At 42.0% G+C, this 15,294-nt stretch overlaps 1 protein-coding gene across 1 annotated transcript in view; it reads left to right on the top strand.

Annotated features, from left to right (window-relative positions):
* LOC138661849 (cdc42 effector protein 2-like) overlaps positions 1–14,964 on the top strand; it is a 64,495-nt gene extending 49,531 nt beyond the window's left edge. Inside the window, exon 2 of the mRNA XM_069746789.1 lies at positions 11,232–14,964. Coding sequence (XP_069602890.1) covers positions 11,392–12,090 — 699 coding nt within the window. The 5' untranslated portion in view covers positions 11,232–11,391 and the 3' untranslated portion in view covers positions 12,091–14,964. The remainder of the gene's footprint in view (positions 1–11,231) is intronic.
* Positions 14,965–15,294: the final 330 nt, after the last annotated feature.

Below are 15,294 nucleotides of genomic sequence, written 5' to 3'. Positions count from 1 at the left end.
ACTGTATTGGAGCCGTGGATGGGAAGCACATTAGGATTACCAAGCCTTCAAGAAGTGGATCTCTTTTTTTTAATTATAAAAAATACTTTTCCACCGTGCTCATGGCAATTGCAGGTGCGGACTGCAGGTTTCTCGCTGTGGACATTGGAGCGTTTGGCCGTGCAAATGATTCACGGACATTTAAGGAGTCAGACATGGGCCGAAGATTATACGAGAACAATTTTAATTTCCCCCAGCCACGACCTCTTCCCAACACCGAAGGACCGGCCCTGCCATTTGTTGTGGTTGGGGATGAGGCTTTTCAAATGAGTGGCAACCTACTTAAACCGTACTCCAGTCGGGGGTTGGACCGCACCAAAACTATATTTAATTATAGACTGTCCAGGGCCAGAAGAACTGTGGAGTGCGCCTTTGGAATCCTGGTCTCCAAATGGCGTATCTTAGGATCCGCCATAAATTTGAAAATTGAGACAGTGGATGAGGTGGTGAAGGCTTGTGTGGTTCTCCACAATTTTATTATTGATAAAGAGAGAGTCAACATGGAACTCGATGAACCCATACCAAATCCATTGCCTGATTATCAAGATCATCCTCTGCGGACAACTGTGGAGATTGCTCATATGAGGGACCAATTTGCTGCATACTTTGTTTCAGATGTTGGCCGTGTTTCATGGCAAGATCAAATGGTTTAATTCATCTTGTTATTATGATGTCATGTAAACACTGTGGAGTCCATGTCATGTAACCATCCTATGTTTGGTTATTGTTATAATGTCCCCTGATTGTCTAATGCGTTGTGCTTTGAAATAAAGTTCTTGTGCCTTTCCGTTTTCACAAAAAAAATCTCCCATATGTTTTCCCATAGTAATAGAATTGTAAAATCCAATGTTATGTAAAGTAATGTGTGTCCCACAAAATTTATGTGAGCACCAGTACCCAAATGGACTGTGACAAAACAAATAAATTTTTCAGCCGTGTGTACCATAGTTTGGACGTATAACATGATCGGCTCCCACCTTGTCAACCATTTTTAATCCTGCAGACTATTTTCATATGGAACCTGGCTTGACAAGGAGGGAGACGATCATGTTTGCAAAACTCTACAGAGTTAACACTATTGTACTCAGGATGCTAGAATTTGTCCAGAGTCAAATAGTGGCGACACTGTGAACATTGCTTCCACCTCACCTGACCAATATTCTTAAGGTACATTAATAAAACTATTATCCAACGATACCGACCAGTGATACGACTGGACCGTGATCGTTGTTTAGTTGTCGCGTGGTTGCTGGAGAGCTGTCACACAGACAGCTCTCCAGCGACCAAAAAAGAGCAAGTCCCCGTGTAATCTGGGTAATGTTATGAAGCGCATGGCCGCACTCACGATGTTTACCATTGTAAATGTAATTTTAAAAAATACAAAAAAACATTATATTCCGGTGTGTGACACGTCCATCGCCGTCAGCTTCCCGTACTGTGCCAGCCCTAAAGCACAGCACAGCGTTTATTATTAAGTCAACGGTGTGCTTAGCTTTACGGGCGGGAATCACAGTGTCAGTGCGGAAAGATGACGGCGAGGGACGTGGTAGACACCTTTTTATATTTGTGGGGTATTGTTCACTTTTTATGTGAGTGTTTAAAACACTGCGCTAGTAACCCAATGTTCCCTTGTTTAAAACAAAGACATCGCTGGATCGGTGTCTAACTCGCCGATCCAACAATGACAGCGTCTGATCAGTTACCCAAAAAAATTCCAAATCATTCGCTGACACCAAAAATCTCACAGCAGGTGCTCAATCGTTTTACGATTTCAGAAAAGATAACGTTGGTTACACACAAAAACCAACTTTATCTATACTGAAATCGTTGTGTGATGGTACATTTTCAACTTGACATATTGAGCAATGCTGTTTGTGTTTGTAACATCTGAGTACAATGAGCGACAGCCCTATAAAACAATGAAAAAAAAAATGGTAAAATATTGTCAGACATTGCACATCAGGTGTTACAAAGACAAGATTTGTGTATACGGCGCACGGTGTGATTTGGTGCAAACTTTATTTGAGACAATAAAAAAGAATTAAAAAAAAAAAAAAAAAAAAAACAGTTTTATTTAGGGACACAAAAAATAAAATGGGAAAATGTAATTAGGGGGTATCTACATCTGCTATTAAAGGGGATTGATATCCCCCACTTTTTGGGGGTGTTGAGGAGAACGAGGAGGAGGACGAGGGGGAGGAAGCAGCATACTCTATCACACTAGACGGGATGCCGACATCAATCCAGGCAGTTGATGGTGGTGAGACTGTCAAAGCAGGAGGTGAGGGAGGAGGAGGGACGACCAGTGTCCTTGGCTGGCTACTCCGGCTCCGGGTAGACCCAGGCTGTGATGGTGTACTCCTTGTAGACCCAGGCTGGGTACTGGGTGTACTCCGTGTAGACCCAGCCTGGGTACTTGGTGTGCTCCGGGTCGACCCAGGCTGTGTTCTGGTGGTAGTTTTGGGAGCAGCCATAGCCAAGGTCGTAGTGCTTGTCGTCGTCGTCGTCTTCTTCTTTTTCTTCCTCCTCTCTCCCTCTGGGTGTGGGTCGGCTTCCCTTCTGTGTGCCCTTGAAGGCCTGTCATGCTCTGAACTTTGGGGCTCTGTTCTGTGGTGGCGGTGGCGGTGGCCCTCGGCACGCGGAGCTCTGTGGTGGTGCTCTGCAGCAGGAGTCGGAGTCATGGCAGCCAGCGATGGTACTGCGGGCACATTTGTCGCTGACTGCATGACCCGAGCCTGCTGCAGAGCAGTGACATATACATTGTTGCAGCCCTGCATGACCGAAATCTGGAGTTCCGGCGTAAGATGTTCAACCATGCCGTTGTGAATGGCAGTAAAAAAATGTTTGGCCGGCCTCGAGAGATCCGTTTCGATGTTTTCAAGACGCCGTTCGATATTGGACATTTTATCGCACAGCGCCTTGAAACCATTCTGAAATACGGTGCTCAAATGTAAAAATTCGGGCATGACCGCCCTGTCCGAGGCCCGCTGACGCTGTCGGGAAGACCCGAAGGAAGGAGCGCCAGAGGCCTCGGCCAGGGGAACATCTGATGGACCGGCTGCCGGTTCGCCAGATTGTGGTGGTGCAGACCTGCTCTCGCTGTGGGATGGCTGCGACAGTTCAGATGGCGCTTCACAAAGGACCGCTCCAGAGGGTCGGACAGTCTCACGGGTGCTGCTGTGTGTTCTGTGAAAACATAAGGAAACCATTAGTATACTAAATATCACATTTCACATGCGTCATTAATAAACTTTACCGCCAGGTATCCATTGCCGCCATTAATATTAACCTATTTTTAATATTGACACTGCATATGCACCATCAATATTAAAAAAAATGCATTTATTTATTCAAAATAGTCACCCATGGTTGCGGTTTGTAACGCCAGACAATTATGCTTACGTTGGAACTGCCATGACGTCACGGTCATGTGACCGAGACGTCATCACAGGTCCTGCGAGCTGAGCAACCATGGGAACATAACCTGCCTTGCAGTGGAATGTATGCTGTATCTATTATATTTTACTTTTTTGTCTATAAAAAATCTGGGATACACCTGGATAGCCACTATACTACTCCACTTGGAAATATTGGCTGGGCATGGCCAATCTACTATCTTTCTGTGTTCTGTATACTTCAGATTTCAGGGAAATTGCTACCATTGTAGTAATCCCAGAAGGGAGCCGCTGTGTCAAGTGTGAGAAATGAATAAAGAATTCGAGGTCAACGAGGCGTGAAAAGTAAAAACAAAATACTTTATTCACTTCAATCAGAAGCAGAGGATGAAACATCTGCACAATACAATAAAAACACTATCTACGCGTTTCAGGTCTGATGTTCCCTGTCTCCTGAAACGCGTAGATAGTGTCTATTGTATTGTGCTGATGTTTCATCCTCTGCTTATGATTGAAGAGGATAAAAGTATGTATTTTTTACTTTTCACACCTCGGTGAGCTTGCCTTTTTTACTTCATTTCTATGCTTTGTACTTGCCAAAATAAATGGCTGGGCAATAAGCTACGTGGCTGGAATGTAGTATGTGAATATGCATGTTGTAAAAACTAGGTGTGTGCATAGGTACTATACTTACTCTCTGCTTTCAAGGACCGGTCGCAAGAACTGCAGTATACGGTTGTACTTGTACACCGAGGTCCTTGAAGCTGCAGCACCACTACGGGTCTGTCCCTCCTTTTTCAGGCCCCTCCTGAAGCGGTCCTTCATGGAGCACCATCTGGTCCTCAATTGTTTAACTGTGTATAAAGATATAAAATAAAAAAGGTTTTAGATAATATATTGAAAACGATTACGCAACCGTGTGCAATCCCAATAGAAGACATCACAGACGGTTGTGTAATCCTGGCATGATGGGTCACAGCAGCATTTTGGAAATACTTACGGAAACTAGCTTTGGCCTTGGGGGAAGCGCTGTCGAAGCCATCCCACAGCGATTGTGCCACCTCTAACCACAGACGCCGCAATATGCCCTGGTCCGCGTGCCGGGGGTCACGGCTGTCCCACAACGGGCCCCGTGCTTCAATGGATGCCACCATCATGTCAATATCCAGTGGTTCATCCAGGGCCCGTTGTGAAACCTAGAATAAATGGAAAATATTAATGTTTGCAAGAAAAAAAAAATTGTCCCTACCTCCTCCACCGCCACCTACCACAAACACCACCACCTCCCACCACCCCCCATACCCGCAAAAACAAAAAAATTACAGAAAAAAAATGAATAGGTTTGAAAGAAAAACTTACTCTCCGTCCTGCAACCACAGCTTGGCCCCATGGTCCCTGCTCCTGCTCCCTCTCTTCCTCCTGGTCCTCCTCCTCACTTGAAGAAGCCTGCAAAATAGTTTACCAAAAAGTTGAGTGACCCATCTACAAATGACAGCGAATATAGTAAGCAATAGTAGATCATGTACTCACCGGACTCCTCAGCGGTGGGGTGTTGCTTGAATCGCTGCCGCTGGCCATGACTAATGCAATTCTGAAATAAAGAACAAAATAACATTGATCCTATGCTCCTATGCACAATCCAGCAATATAAAAAAAAAAAAAAAAAAAAAAAAAATTCATTTAAACCACAAAGAACATTGCACTCCAACTGAACTAACGCTGAGCAAACAACACTGCCACATTGATTAAATTAAAGAAACAATGGCAGAGACAACCCAATGCCAGAGTACAAAAGCCTAAAGATAAGAAAACTAATCTACAACAGACCCTATGTAGTAATCCCAAAAGATTTTTATTTTTTTTTTAAAAAGTACAGTATGCATGGAGCAACACAAAAAACACAATAGATTTTTGAAAGGAAAAAATTAACAACCCCCAAAAATTAAGGGCAGAAACATTAATAACACACCATACTTTACAATAAAACCGACAGGGCCGGAGACAATAAAAGGCCATACAACGCCATACATCACAACCAGAAACATACAACAATGTCTTTACACAACCACAGTGCTGAACATAATACACAACTTGCAATAAATAATTAATAAATGTAATAACAGGGCGCAGAATCATTCTATACTACCATACTTTACAATAAAACCGACAGGGCCGGAGACTATTAAACGCCATCATATAACGCAAGAATAAAACATCACAACTGAATACAAAAAACAAAAAACACCACCAAACCAAAAAATGGAAAAGAAAAATCTATCCTGGAAAGAACAATAATCAAGGCCGCAGACAATGAAACGCCATCCTATACAACGCCATACATCACAACCAGACTAAAAATACCACAATATCTTTAACCACAGTGCAGAATATAATACACAACTTGCAAAAATAATTTTAAAAAACATGTAGAAAATGCACAGAATCATTCTATACTTACATCTCTGGACAGCGGATGAAAAGACAGTCTGGTCTGATGTAGTCTGATGTGTAGCCTGCAGCAGAAGTGACAAACAATCCAACATTTTCTTTATATATGGGGGATGTTTTTCTCACTGTTTGCACTGTCTAGACACTGTCTAGACACTTTTTTGTTTCATTTTATCTAACGACGCATGCGTCGCACAACGCACGCACGACGCACACCCGCGACGCAAGTGCGTTGTCAATAGGTTTCAATGGGAAATTGAACGCATTGACGACGCACGAGCGACGCAAGTGCGACGCTACAAAAATGCAACATGGTAGCGTCTCCGATGCCACCCAGGTGCGGTGAAACGACGTATGCGTCGTGCGTTTTACCGAAAACGCACGACAACGCAACGCATGCGTCCCCAATGATAAAGATAGGGGCGCATGACGCATGCGTTGTCGTGCGTTGACGACGCAGCGTCGTTTGACGCTAATGTGAACGTAGCCTAAGTGATACGTCGCTGGAATCAGGGTCTCTGCCTCTACATCATGCTACTTTCAGATGATGTAGAAAAAACCTGCTGACAGATTGTGATATGGAAAAAAAAAACGTTGCCAAATATTAACCCGTAAACTTTATTTTAACAATAGGACATTTTCTGATGATACTTTCCCTTTACACATACTTAAAAATCATAGTTTTTGGCCGCACAACTACATGATCTATCATTAGAAGTGCAGTCAGCCTGTCTGTACAGGCTATTAAACGGCAAACAAGTAGCCCATCGGCGGTCATTTAATGCCACGGCTCGGCGGTGTAAACCTGCCCGTATAAATGTTTCTGGAAAAGATAAGTGATAGCCAAAATATCTGGAATTATAGATCTGTCACACGGTCTGCAGAAAACATGGACATGTGAATAGCACTATGGGATACTTCATGTATAGAAGAAGTATGTGCTTCATGGATGAGGACTAATGGTGGGTTTATACTACTCATCTGGCGGCATTATGCGACCGCCGATTGTTACCTACAGGATTTGCTGATTTATCGGTTAGACAAGCAGACTGTAAGTACAGAACGATCAGTAATAGATCACTCTGTGCACATAGACTGTCATTGTCCTCGGCAGCACAGGTCCCGATTACACAGGATAAAATGCTGCCGAGAATAATGAACTTTTAATCAAACTGAAAAATCATTCAGCCTGATGAAGGAGCGTTTTGTTCGTTTGTCGGGTGATTGACAACCTGTTCACAGCGTTCCTGCCAACACCATCCTGGGTAAATGGCCGAGCTCACATTCGAGGCAGATTTCATCAATTTTGCTGAAAAGAATAGAGCACACGGTGAGCGAGGACAGACCCTGTGATATCTCAGCAGGCTCCGTCTGTATTAGTCGTGTGATGGATCTTACAGCTTGTTCTGGTGTCTGATTCTACAACGGAAAAAGGAAAAATAGAAATGACAACACAGATGTGAACTGAGCCGAAGAAACGGCGACATTACAGCGTGACGGACTCTGAGCACAAGGACGTATAGTGCATTCATTTAATGGTATTTTAGATTTGTTAATTAAATCTGGGGGTATGCTTAGTCCTAAACAAAGGGATTAAAAGAGAGCGAGGGGAGAGAGGGAAGAAAGAGAGAGAGAAAGATAAAGAAAGAAAGAGAAATAAAGAGGGAGAAAGAAAGATAAAGAAAGAAAAATAAAGAGGGAGAAAGAAAGATAAAGAAAGAAAGAAAGAAAGAAAGAAAGAAAGAAAGAAAGAGGGAGGGAGAAAGAAAGCAATAAAGAACGAAAGAGATAAAGAAAGACATAAAGAGGAAGAAAGAAAGAAAGAAAGAAAGAAAGAAAGAAAGAAAGAAAGAGAAAGAAAGAAAAATAAAGAGGGAGAAAGAAAGAAAGATAAAGAAAGAAAGAGAAATAAAGAGGGAGAAAGCAATAAAGAAAGAACGAGATAAAGAAAGAGATAAAGAGGGAGAAAGAAAGAGAAAGAAATAAAGATAAAGAGGGAAAAAGAACAAAAGAAAAATATAAAGAAAGAAAGAAAGAAAAAAATAAAGAGGAAGAAAGAAAGTGAGAAAGAAAGAAAGATAATGAGGGAGAAAGAATGAAAGATAAGGAAGGGAAGAGATAAAGAGGGAGAAACAAAGAGATAAAGAGGGAGACAGATATAAAGAAAGAAAGACAAAGGGAGAAAGAAAGAAATATAAAGAAAGAAAGAGAGAGAAAGAATGAAAGAAAAAGATAAAGAAAGAGATAAAAAAAGATAAAGAGGGAGAAAGAAAGATAAAGAGAGAGAAAGATAGAGTTGGAGAAGGATAGAAAGAAAGATAAAAAGGAGAAAGAAAGACAGAGATAAAGAGGGAGAAGGATAGAAAGATAAAAAGTGAGAAAGATAAAGAGGGAGAAGGATAGAGAGAAAGAAAAATAAATAGGGAGACAGAAATATACAAAATATGAAAGAGTTAAATATAAAACATGATAGCGTGAAGTGATTGTCTCATTAGCTGTAATGGGTAAGATGTCACAGTGCTGTTAAAATCTATTATTTTCTCACAAACAGAGGAATTCATTCTGTCATTTTCTGCTCATTGTCTTGGCGACCGGCCACCGCTGCAGTGTATCAGAGATGGCCGGTTTCCTACAAGGAGAACGCGCTTTCTAGCTCTTTGCCATAGAGCTTGCATGTGCTGCTCAGCACTTGGGCAGATCGCTGGCTCCCGCTGTCTTCAGTGCTCCCGCCTCTGCCGCTATTGCAGTATGGGAGAGCGCACAGTTTGGGCCGGCGGTAAGACAATGCGCACTGTGGAGCAGAGTGGCGTACTGTCGTCTAGGTCATCTTAGGTGGCAATCTTATACACCACCAGTGCTACATGATGAGATTTCTGCCTCTATTCTATTAGAGCCTGAACTATGTAATCACCGTGTAATCGCTGCACAAGCGAAAGTTGGCCCAGTAGGATGAAAGTGACTGTGACAGCAGCTTGTGTCTGTCCTTCTACTAGGAGGGGCTTCCATCCTGTTTGCTCAAGGGGAAGGAAGCTTCTCCCAAAGGCCCTCATTTCCACCGGAAATCTATTTATATAAATCCCATATACTAATGATCATAGAAATAGATATTTATATCCGAATACCAATCCTCCCTTGTACATTGGAGATTAATTTTATTGTCTCATTAATTGAATTAAATGAAAGCTCATCAAATGAAACAGAAGTGAACCCTATTTAATCCTGTTAGATCCACATTATAAAAAAGAACCATTATGAAACATTTCTCTAAGACGTGTAGATTAACGTTTCTGAGCCCCAGTGAGAACTCTCTAAAAGGGCCTATCAGCTATCAAAATGTGAACTCTATAAGAGGGCCCATTAGCTATCACAATGTGAAGTCTGTAAGAGGGCCCATCAGCTATCACAATGTGAACTCTGTAAAAGGGCCCATTCAGCTATCACAATGTGAACTCTATAAGAGGGCCCATCAGCCATCACAATGTGAACTCTATAAGAGGCCCCATCAGCTATCACAATGTGAAGTCTGTAAGAGGGCCCATCAGCTATCACAATGTGAACTCTGTAAAAGGGCCCATCAGCTATCACAATGTGAACTCTATAAGAGGGCCCATCAGCCATCACAATGTGAACTCTATAAGAGGCCCCATCAGCTATCAAAATGTGAACTCTGTAAGAGGGCCCATCAGCTATCACAATGTGAACTCTATAAGAGGGCCCATCAGCCATCACAATGTGAACTCTATAAGAGGCCCCATCAGCTATCACAATGTGAAGTCTGTAAGAGGGCCCATCAGCTATCACAATGTGAACTCTGTAAAAGGGCCCATCAGCTATCACAATGTGAACTCTATAAGAGGGCCCATCAGCCATCACAATGTGAACTCTATAAGAGGCCCCATCAGCTATCAAAATGTGAACTCTGTAAGAGGCCCCATCAGCTATCAAAATGTGAACTCTGTAAGAGGGCCCATCAGCTATCAAAATGTGAACTCTGCAAGAGGCCCCATCAGCTATCAAAATGTGAACTCTGTAAGAGGCCCCATCAGCTATCAAAATGTGAACTCTATAAGAGGGCCCATCAGCTATCAAAATGAGAACTCTGTAAAAGGGCCCATCAGCTACCACAATGTGAACTCTATAAGAGGGCCCATCAGCTATCAGAATGTGAAGTCTGTAAGAGGCCCCATCAGCTATCAAAATGTGAACTCTATAAGAGGCCCCAGCAGCTATCAGAATGTGAAGTCTGTAAGAGGGCCCATCAGCTATCAGAATGTGAAGTCTGTAAGAGGCCCCATCAGCTATCAGAATGTGAAGTCTGTAAGAGGGCCCTTCAGCTATCAGAATGTGAAGTCTGTAAGAGGCCCCATCAGCTATCACAGTGTGAACTCTATAAGAGGCCCCATCAGCTATCAGAATGTGAAGTCTGTAAGAGGCCCCATCAGCTATCACAGTGTGAACTCTATAAGAGGCCCCATCAGCTATCACAGTGTGAACTCTGTAAGAGGCCCCATCAGCTATCACAGTGTGAACTCTGTAAGGGGCCCCATCAGCTATCACAGTGTGAACTCTGTAAGAGGGCCCATCAGCTATCACAGTGTGAACTCTGTAAGAGGGCCCATCAACTTCCTTAATGTGAACTTTGTAAGAGGACCATTAACTATCACAATGTGAACTGTGTAAGAGATCCTAATCTTACTCCAAAACTAGGCTATGGATGTAGGGCTCTTGAGACAGCGGTTTCTTGGCTGTCTCTATGTATCAGTACTCAAACGAAGAGATTTCATCAAATAGCTTAACTCGCCCACAGGAGGCTCATATGAAAATTCCAGATGGTTTATTTTGAAGCTGAATTCTTGTAGTTATGCACAATTATAGTAGGAAAAAAATGACAATTCAGAACCAGAGATATAAGACATCTCTTCTAAGATTGCTGACATACAGACAATGAGGAAGAAGAAAGGAGGGGTTACTGACATCAGAGCTAGGGAGGCTGACAGAGAGAGAGGGAGGACAAACTTCTCAAAAAAGGCAAACCTTATTGCATACAACAATACAATACAATACTGTACGATTCCCAAGTGGTGGGACATGACAGAGCCCATCACCTATCACTCTGTGAACTCTCTAAGAGGGTCCATCAACTATCACACACAATTTTTACTACTAATGTCCCGTTAATGTGTCTCTGAGTCCCTTAAGGCATGGGTATGACTGCAACCTGTGCATTTTCTTAGATCCCCCCTATTAATTTGCCACCACGTTTTCAGATGGTAGCTTTAACATTTAAGATGCTCTGTATGATCAACAATCATGATATTCCACCTTTAACATGATTTCTTTTTCTTTCAGATCCAACTGAAGATCGGCTGGAAAGCCCGCTAAGAAAGTCTTGAGGTATTTCTAAATTATGGAAAAATTGTCCTCCAAGTTAAAGTGAGGGTTCCTGTAACTGGTCCCATTCTTCAGAGGTGACTTTACATTGGAAGCTTTGACCTCCCAAGTGTACAAAATGCCAGCGAAAACCCCAATGTACTTGAAAACTTCAACTCCAAAAAGAGGCAAAAAGCCCAAACTTCGAGATGTGTTATCCAGGGAAATGATCAGCCCTCCTTTGGGTGATTTCAGACACAGTGCTCATATCGGACTAGATGGAGAAGAAGACATGTTTGGGGAGTTGTCCTTCTTGCAAGGAAAGTATGACCTGCTTCCAAACTTGGGTCGAAAGTTGACCCTTCAAAACACTGACCACAGGCTGGACCATGAGTTTCACGACAGTGATGGAAGTTTCCGCCCCTTAAAAAATGCCATATCTCTGCCGGTTTTCACTGGAACGCAAAGTAAAGAGAGAGCTCCTCCAAAACCCCCGAGGCTCCATCTGGAAGAAGTCCCAAGTCAACGCTCCATGTCCATCAGCTATGGCGAAGGATGTTTTCGGAGAGAAGAAGATATGTCATTCTCCTCCATCTCCAAAGAAGAAAACAGCAGGTCTTTGACAGTTTCTACAAGTTCCTCTGAAGCTTCCATTACTGGAAGTGGGATGTTCAGTCCTGGATGTGGGACTGATGGATCAGAAAGTAAAATGGACAACTTGGACTCCCAGAACCAGGATAATTCTCTATCCGAATCTCTCTTTGGGCTGGAGTTGGACCTTGGACCATCAATTCTGGATGATGTTCTGAGGATAATGGATGATTACAAAGCTTCTTGATCATGGAAATGTACTTGGACATCTCTGGACACTATTTATTATTGGGCAGGAATGCTCTGTAGATGGACAATGGACAATCCAGTCATCCCAAGGAACAGATAACATCTCTTCAATCTGGAGACTCTTTTATATCAGTGTTTTATATGGGTTACTATGACTTATCATTTACTTTACTGCTATAAAACCCATGAAATTCGTATTATTTGTCTTATAAATTGTCATTTACGTGCAAACAAAATAATATATTCAGAATACATTTTTTTGGAAACCTTGTTGGAACTAGTGGCATCAAAGACACTGTGAATAGGGGATTATTTTAGCAAACCAAAAGTCTCTAAAAACTGTTACACCTCATCCCTCGTATCCAAAAATATGTATTTCATACTTCTGTAGATCTTGATGGCTTTTGTTCTTCATCCATGAAACTTTTGGAAGTTCTACTTGTATGGTTGGACCATTGGAGGTGTTTGAAGATCTCACGATAGAGGCTACGTTCCACCAAAAAAAATATACCGTATATATTTCTACACTTTCTTTCCAAATATTGACCGTAGATATAGGGTAGTTGTCTCGGCCGAGAGGTCAACCCTGAACTAAGAATTTATGTCAAGACAACTGGCAGAAGTCAACCCATTGGGCTATCAGTTACCATAATGGTCACTCATGTAGGTGAAGTTCTCAGATGGTTCCATGTATGAAACAAATAGAAGACAGACTACTAGGTTCAATAAAAAGGTTGAAAGTATACGAGAGACATAGAAGAAAGTGAGATGGAGGAAGCTGGCAGAAGATGTGATGGCCCGATGGGTTTGGCCTTCAAACTTGCCACCAGATTAGGCTCAGCTTTATATACTGGTGAGAAGATTGGGGATCTGCAGCATCAACTGGAAACCTAAATGGATTTTACATTGCTCAATAGTTACCAGAAAAGGCTTTTCTGTATGTAATGGTCATCAAATTTTGTATTTTAGGCTAAAAACTATTTTGGGTTCCATTATGGTGAGGTCTACATGGTGACTTTGGTTGCCACCGGAGTTCGCTCGGTGCCGCTGCTACATTGTGGCACTATAAAAGAGAATGGGGTCAAATTTTGACACCATTATTACCGCAACCACATCATGCAACCGAGTCTGATTTTTTTCGTGACTGGCGTTATACAGTTGCGGTATTAAGAGTGTCACAAATTCGACCCCATCCACTTGTATAGCGCGTTGCGATTTATCAGCGACACTGAGCAAACTTCAGTCACGCAACGGCTGTCACGGGCCAAAGTCGCTGCCTGAAAGGTTTTCAGCCTTTAGCTTTTACAGACAGTGTTTGCACTTGCACTTCATTTCTGGCTGCGGAACGAGTTCAGTGAGAATCGTTCAGTGAGCTCCTTGTGAAGGTAGAGTTTTTAACTCTTTTGTCTAATGTATGACCACATGAAAGTTAATCTGAACTTTAACTTGATCACTAATTAGTTAAAAGGAGCAGAAACAGACAGATAAGAGTTAAAAACCAGCTCACCGACCGATCCTATGTTAATTCATTCTGCAGCCAGCAACGTGCAGGAAAACATGGAGAATGTAAAAGCCAAATTATTCATAGAAACAAAAGGCAATAAGTACGGTATTTTTAGCCCAAAATACACAGTATAAAAATGTCCATACCTCTTAAATTCTTATATATTCTGATCACCATAGGACTCTGCTCTGTGCACCGGTCATCAGATTAGGCTCAACTTTGTTTAAAGGGCACTAGATTAGGCTAAGCCTAACTTTACAGTAAATGCCGCCTCCTTGCATTAACCCTATGCAGCCACATTGGCCTGTATGCATTCTGCATAATATATGGAAATAATCTACGGAAAATAAACGTTGTTGGCTATATTATTAGGGCACTATATGGCATTGTCATTTGTTCTATATTATTAGGGCACTATATGGCATTGTCATTTGTTCTATATTATTAGGGCAGTAGTTTACATACTCTATGGGGGGCAATCAGAAGATTTGGCATGCATTACAGTGCTGAATATTAGAATCTCAGTGGTAAGGCTTCTCCTTGTGTAGAGTGACAAGCCAGGCCTGACATGTCAGAGTGAGGAGACTTATAGGCCATGCATGCTGATGTTCCTCTGGGAAATTAAATATGCAAATTGCCTCTTCAGAGAGGAAGAGGTATAGAACTCTATGGCGCCACCTATAGGAAGTAACAATCCCAAAAGTGCTGAATATTGGAACAGATTGCAGCGGATAGTTGCGTTCTCATCGTTTTGACCCCCTCGTATGAACCCCCCACTCAGCCCCCCCTTTATTGCTTACTATCTTGATGCAGGAAGTAATCTGTCAGGCTACTGTTCTTTTGTAGGAGGAGACTAAGTATTTTAGTTGCTGGTAAGTAATATATGTGTGTTATTTCTGATATTTCTGGAAGAAAAGGAAGTGGATGACAAATGACGAATGCTTTTGATAACTTGCCCCTTATAGGCCAGCGCAATTGTGGTTGAAAATTATTTGTTATTTTTAGAGATAAGCACTTAAGTCCCATGACCTAAAAACATTGATGATCTCCCCTGACAAGAACACTTACAAAATACATGGCTGACACTTAGGTACAGGTCGTAAATAGTCATATGGACTCTGCTGCCCTCTGCTGGATAAATTGGGTATCTACACACACACACGCATGCACGCACGCACACACACACACACTTCGGCATAATTAAACTATTTAATTTTGTCTCTATTATTTCGACTAAGAGAAAATTCTTCTTTGTAAAAAAAACCTTTTCTGTTGATGCAATATTTGTAAAGTATTCCTCTACACATGTATCAATCTTTTTTTTCTAGAGAATGGTTTGTAGTTGAAATAAAAAGTATTTGTATATTGCTTACTCTGTATTTCCATCCTGAATTGTGATATTTAACATGCATTCAATATATACATATAGTAACAATGATAATAATACTTTCAGTCATACCGGGAATTAACAGGATTGTCTGGGGTAGTGCATTCCAGAGAACTGGCACAGCATGAGAGAAGTCTTGGAGACAGGAGTGAATGGTTAATATTATAGGGGACACTAGTTTTAAGGCCAGCTAAGGTACAACTTGTGACTAAAGGCCCCTTCACATTAAGCGACGCTGCAGCGATACCGACAACGATCCGGATCGCTGCAGCGTCGCTGTTTGGTCGCTGGAGAGCTGTCACACAGACAGC

Source organism: Ranitomeya imitator, chromosome 2 (assembly GCF_032444005.1).
Source record: "Ranitomeya imitator isolate aRanImi1 chromosome 2, aRanImi1.pri, whole genome shotgun sequence".
NCBI lineage: Eukaryota > Metazoa > Chordata > Amphibia > Anura > Dendrobatidae > Ranitomeya > Ranitomeya imitator.
The sequence above is the reverse complement of the archived record's forward strand: the minus strand, read 5'-3'. Positions and strand labels throughout refer to the sequence as shown.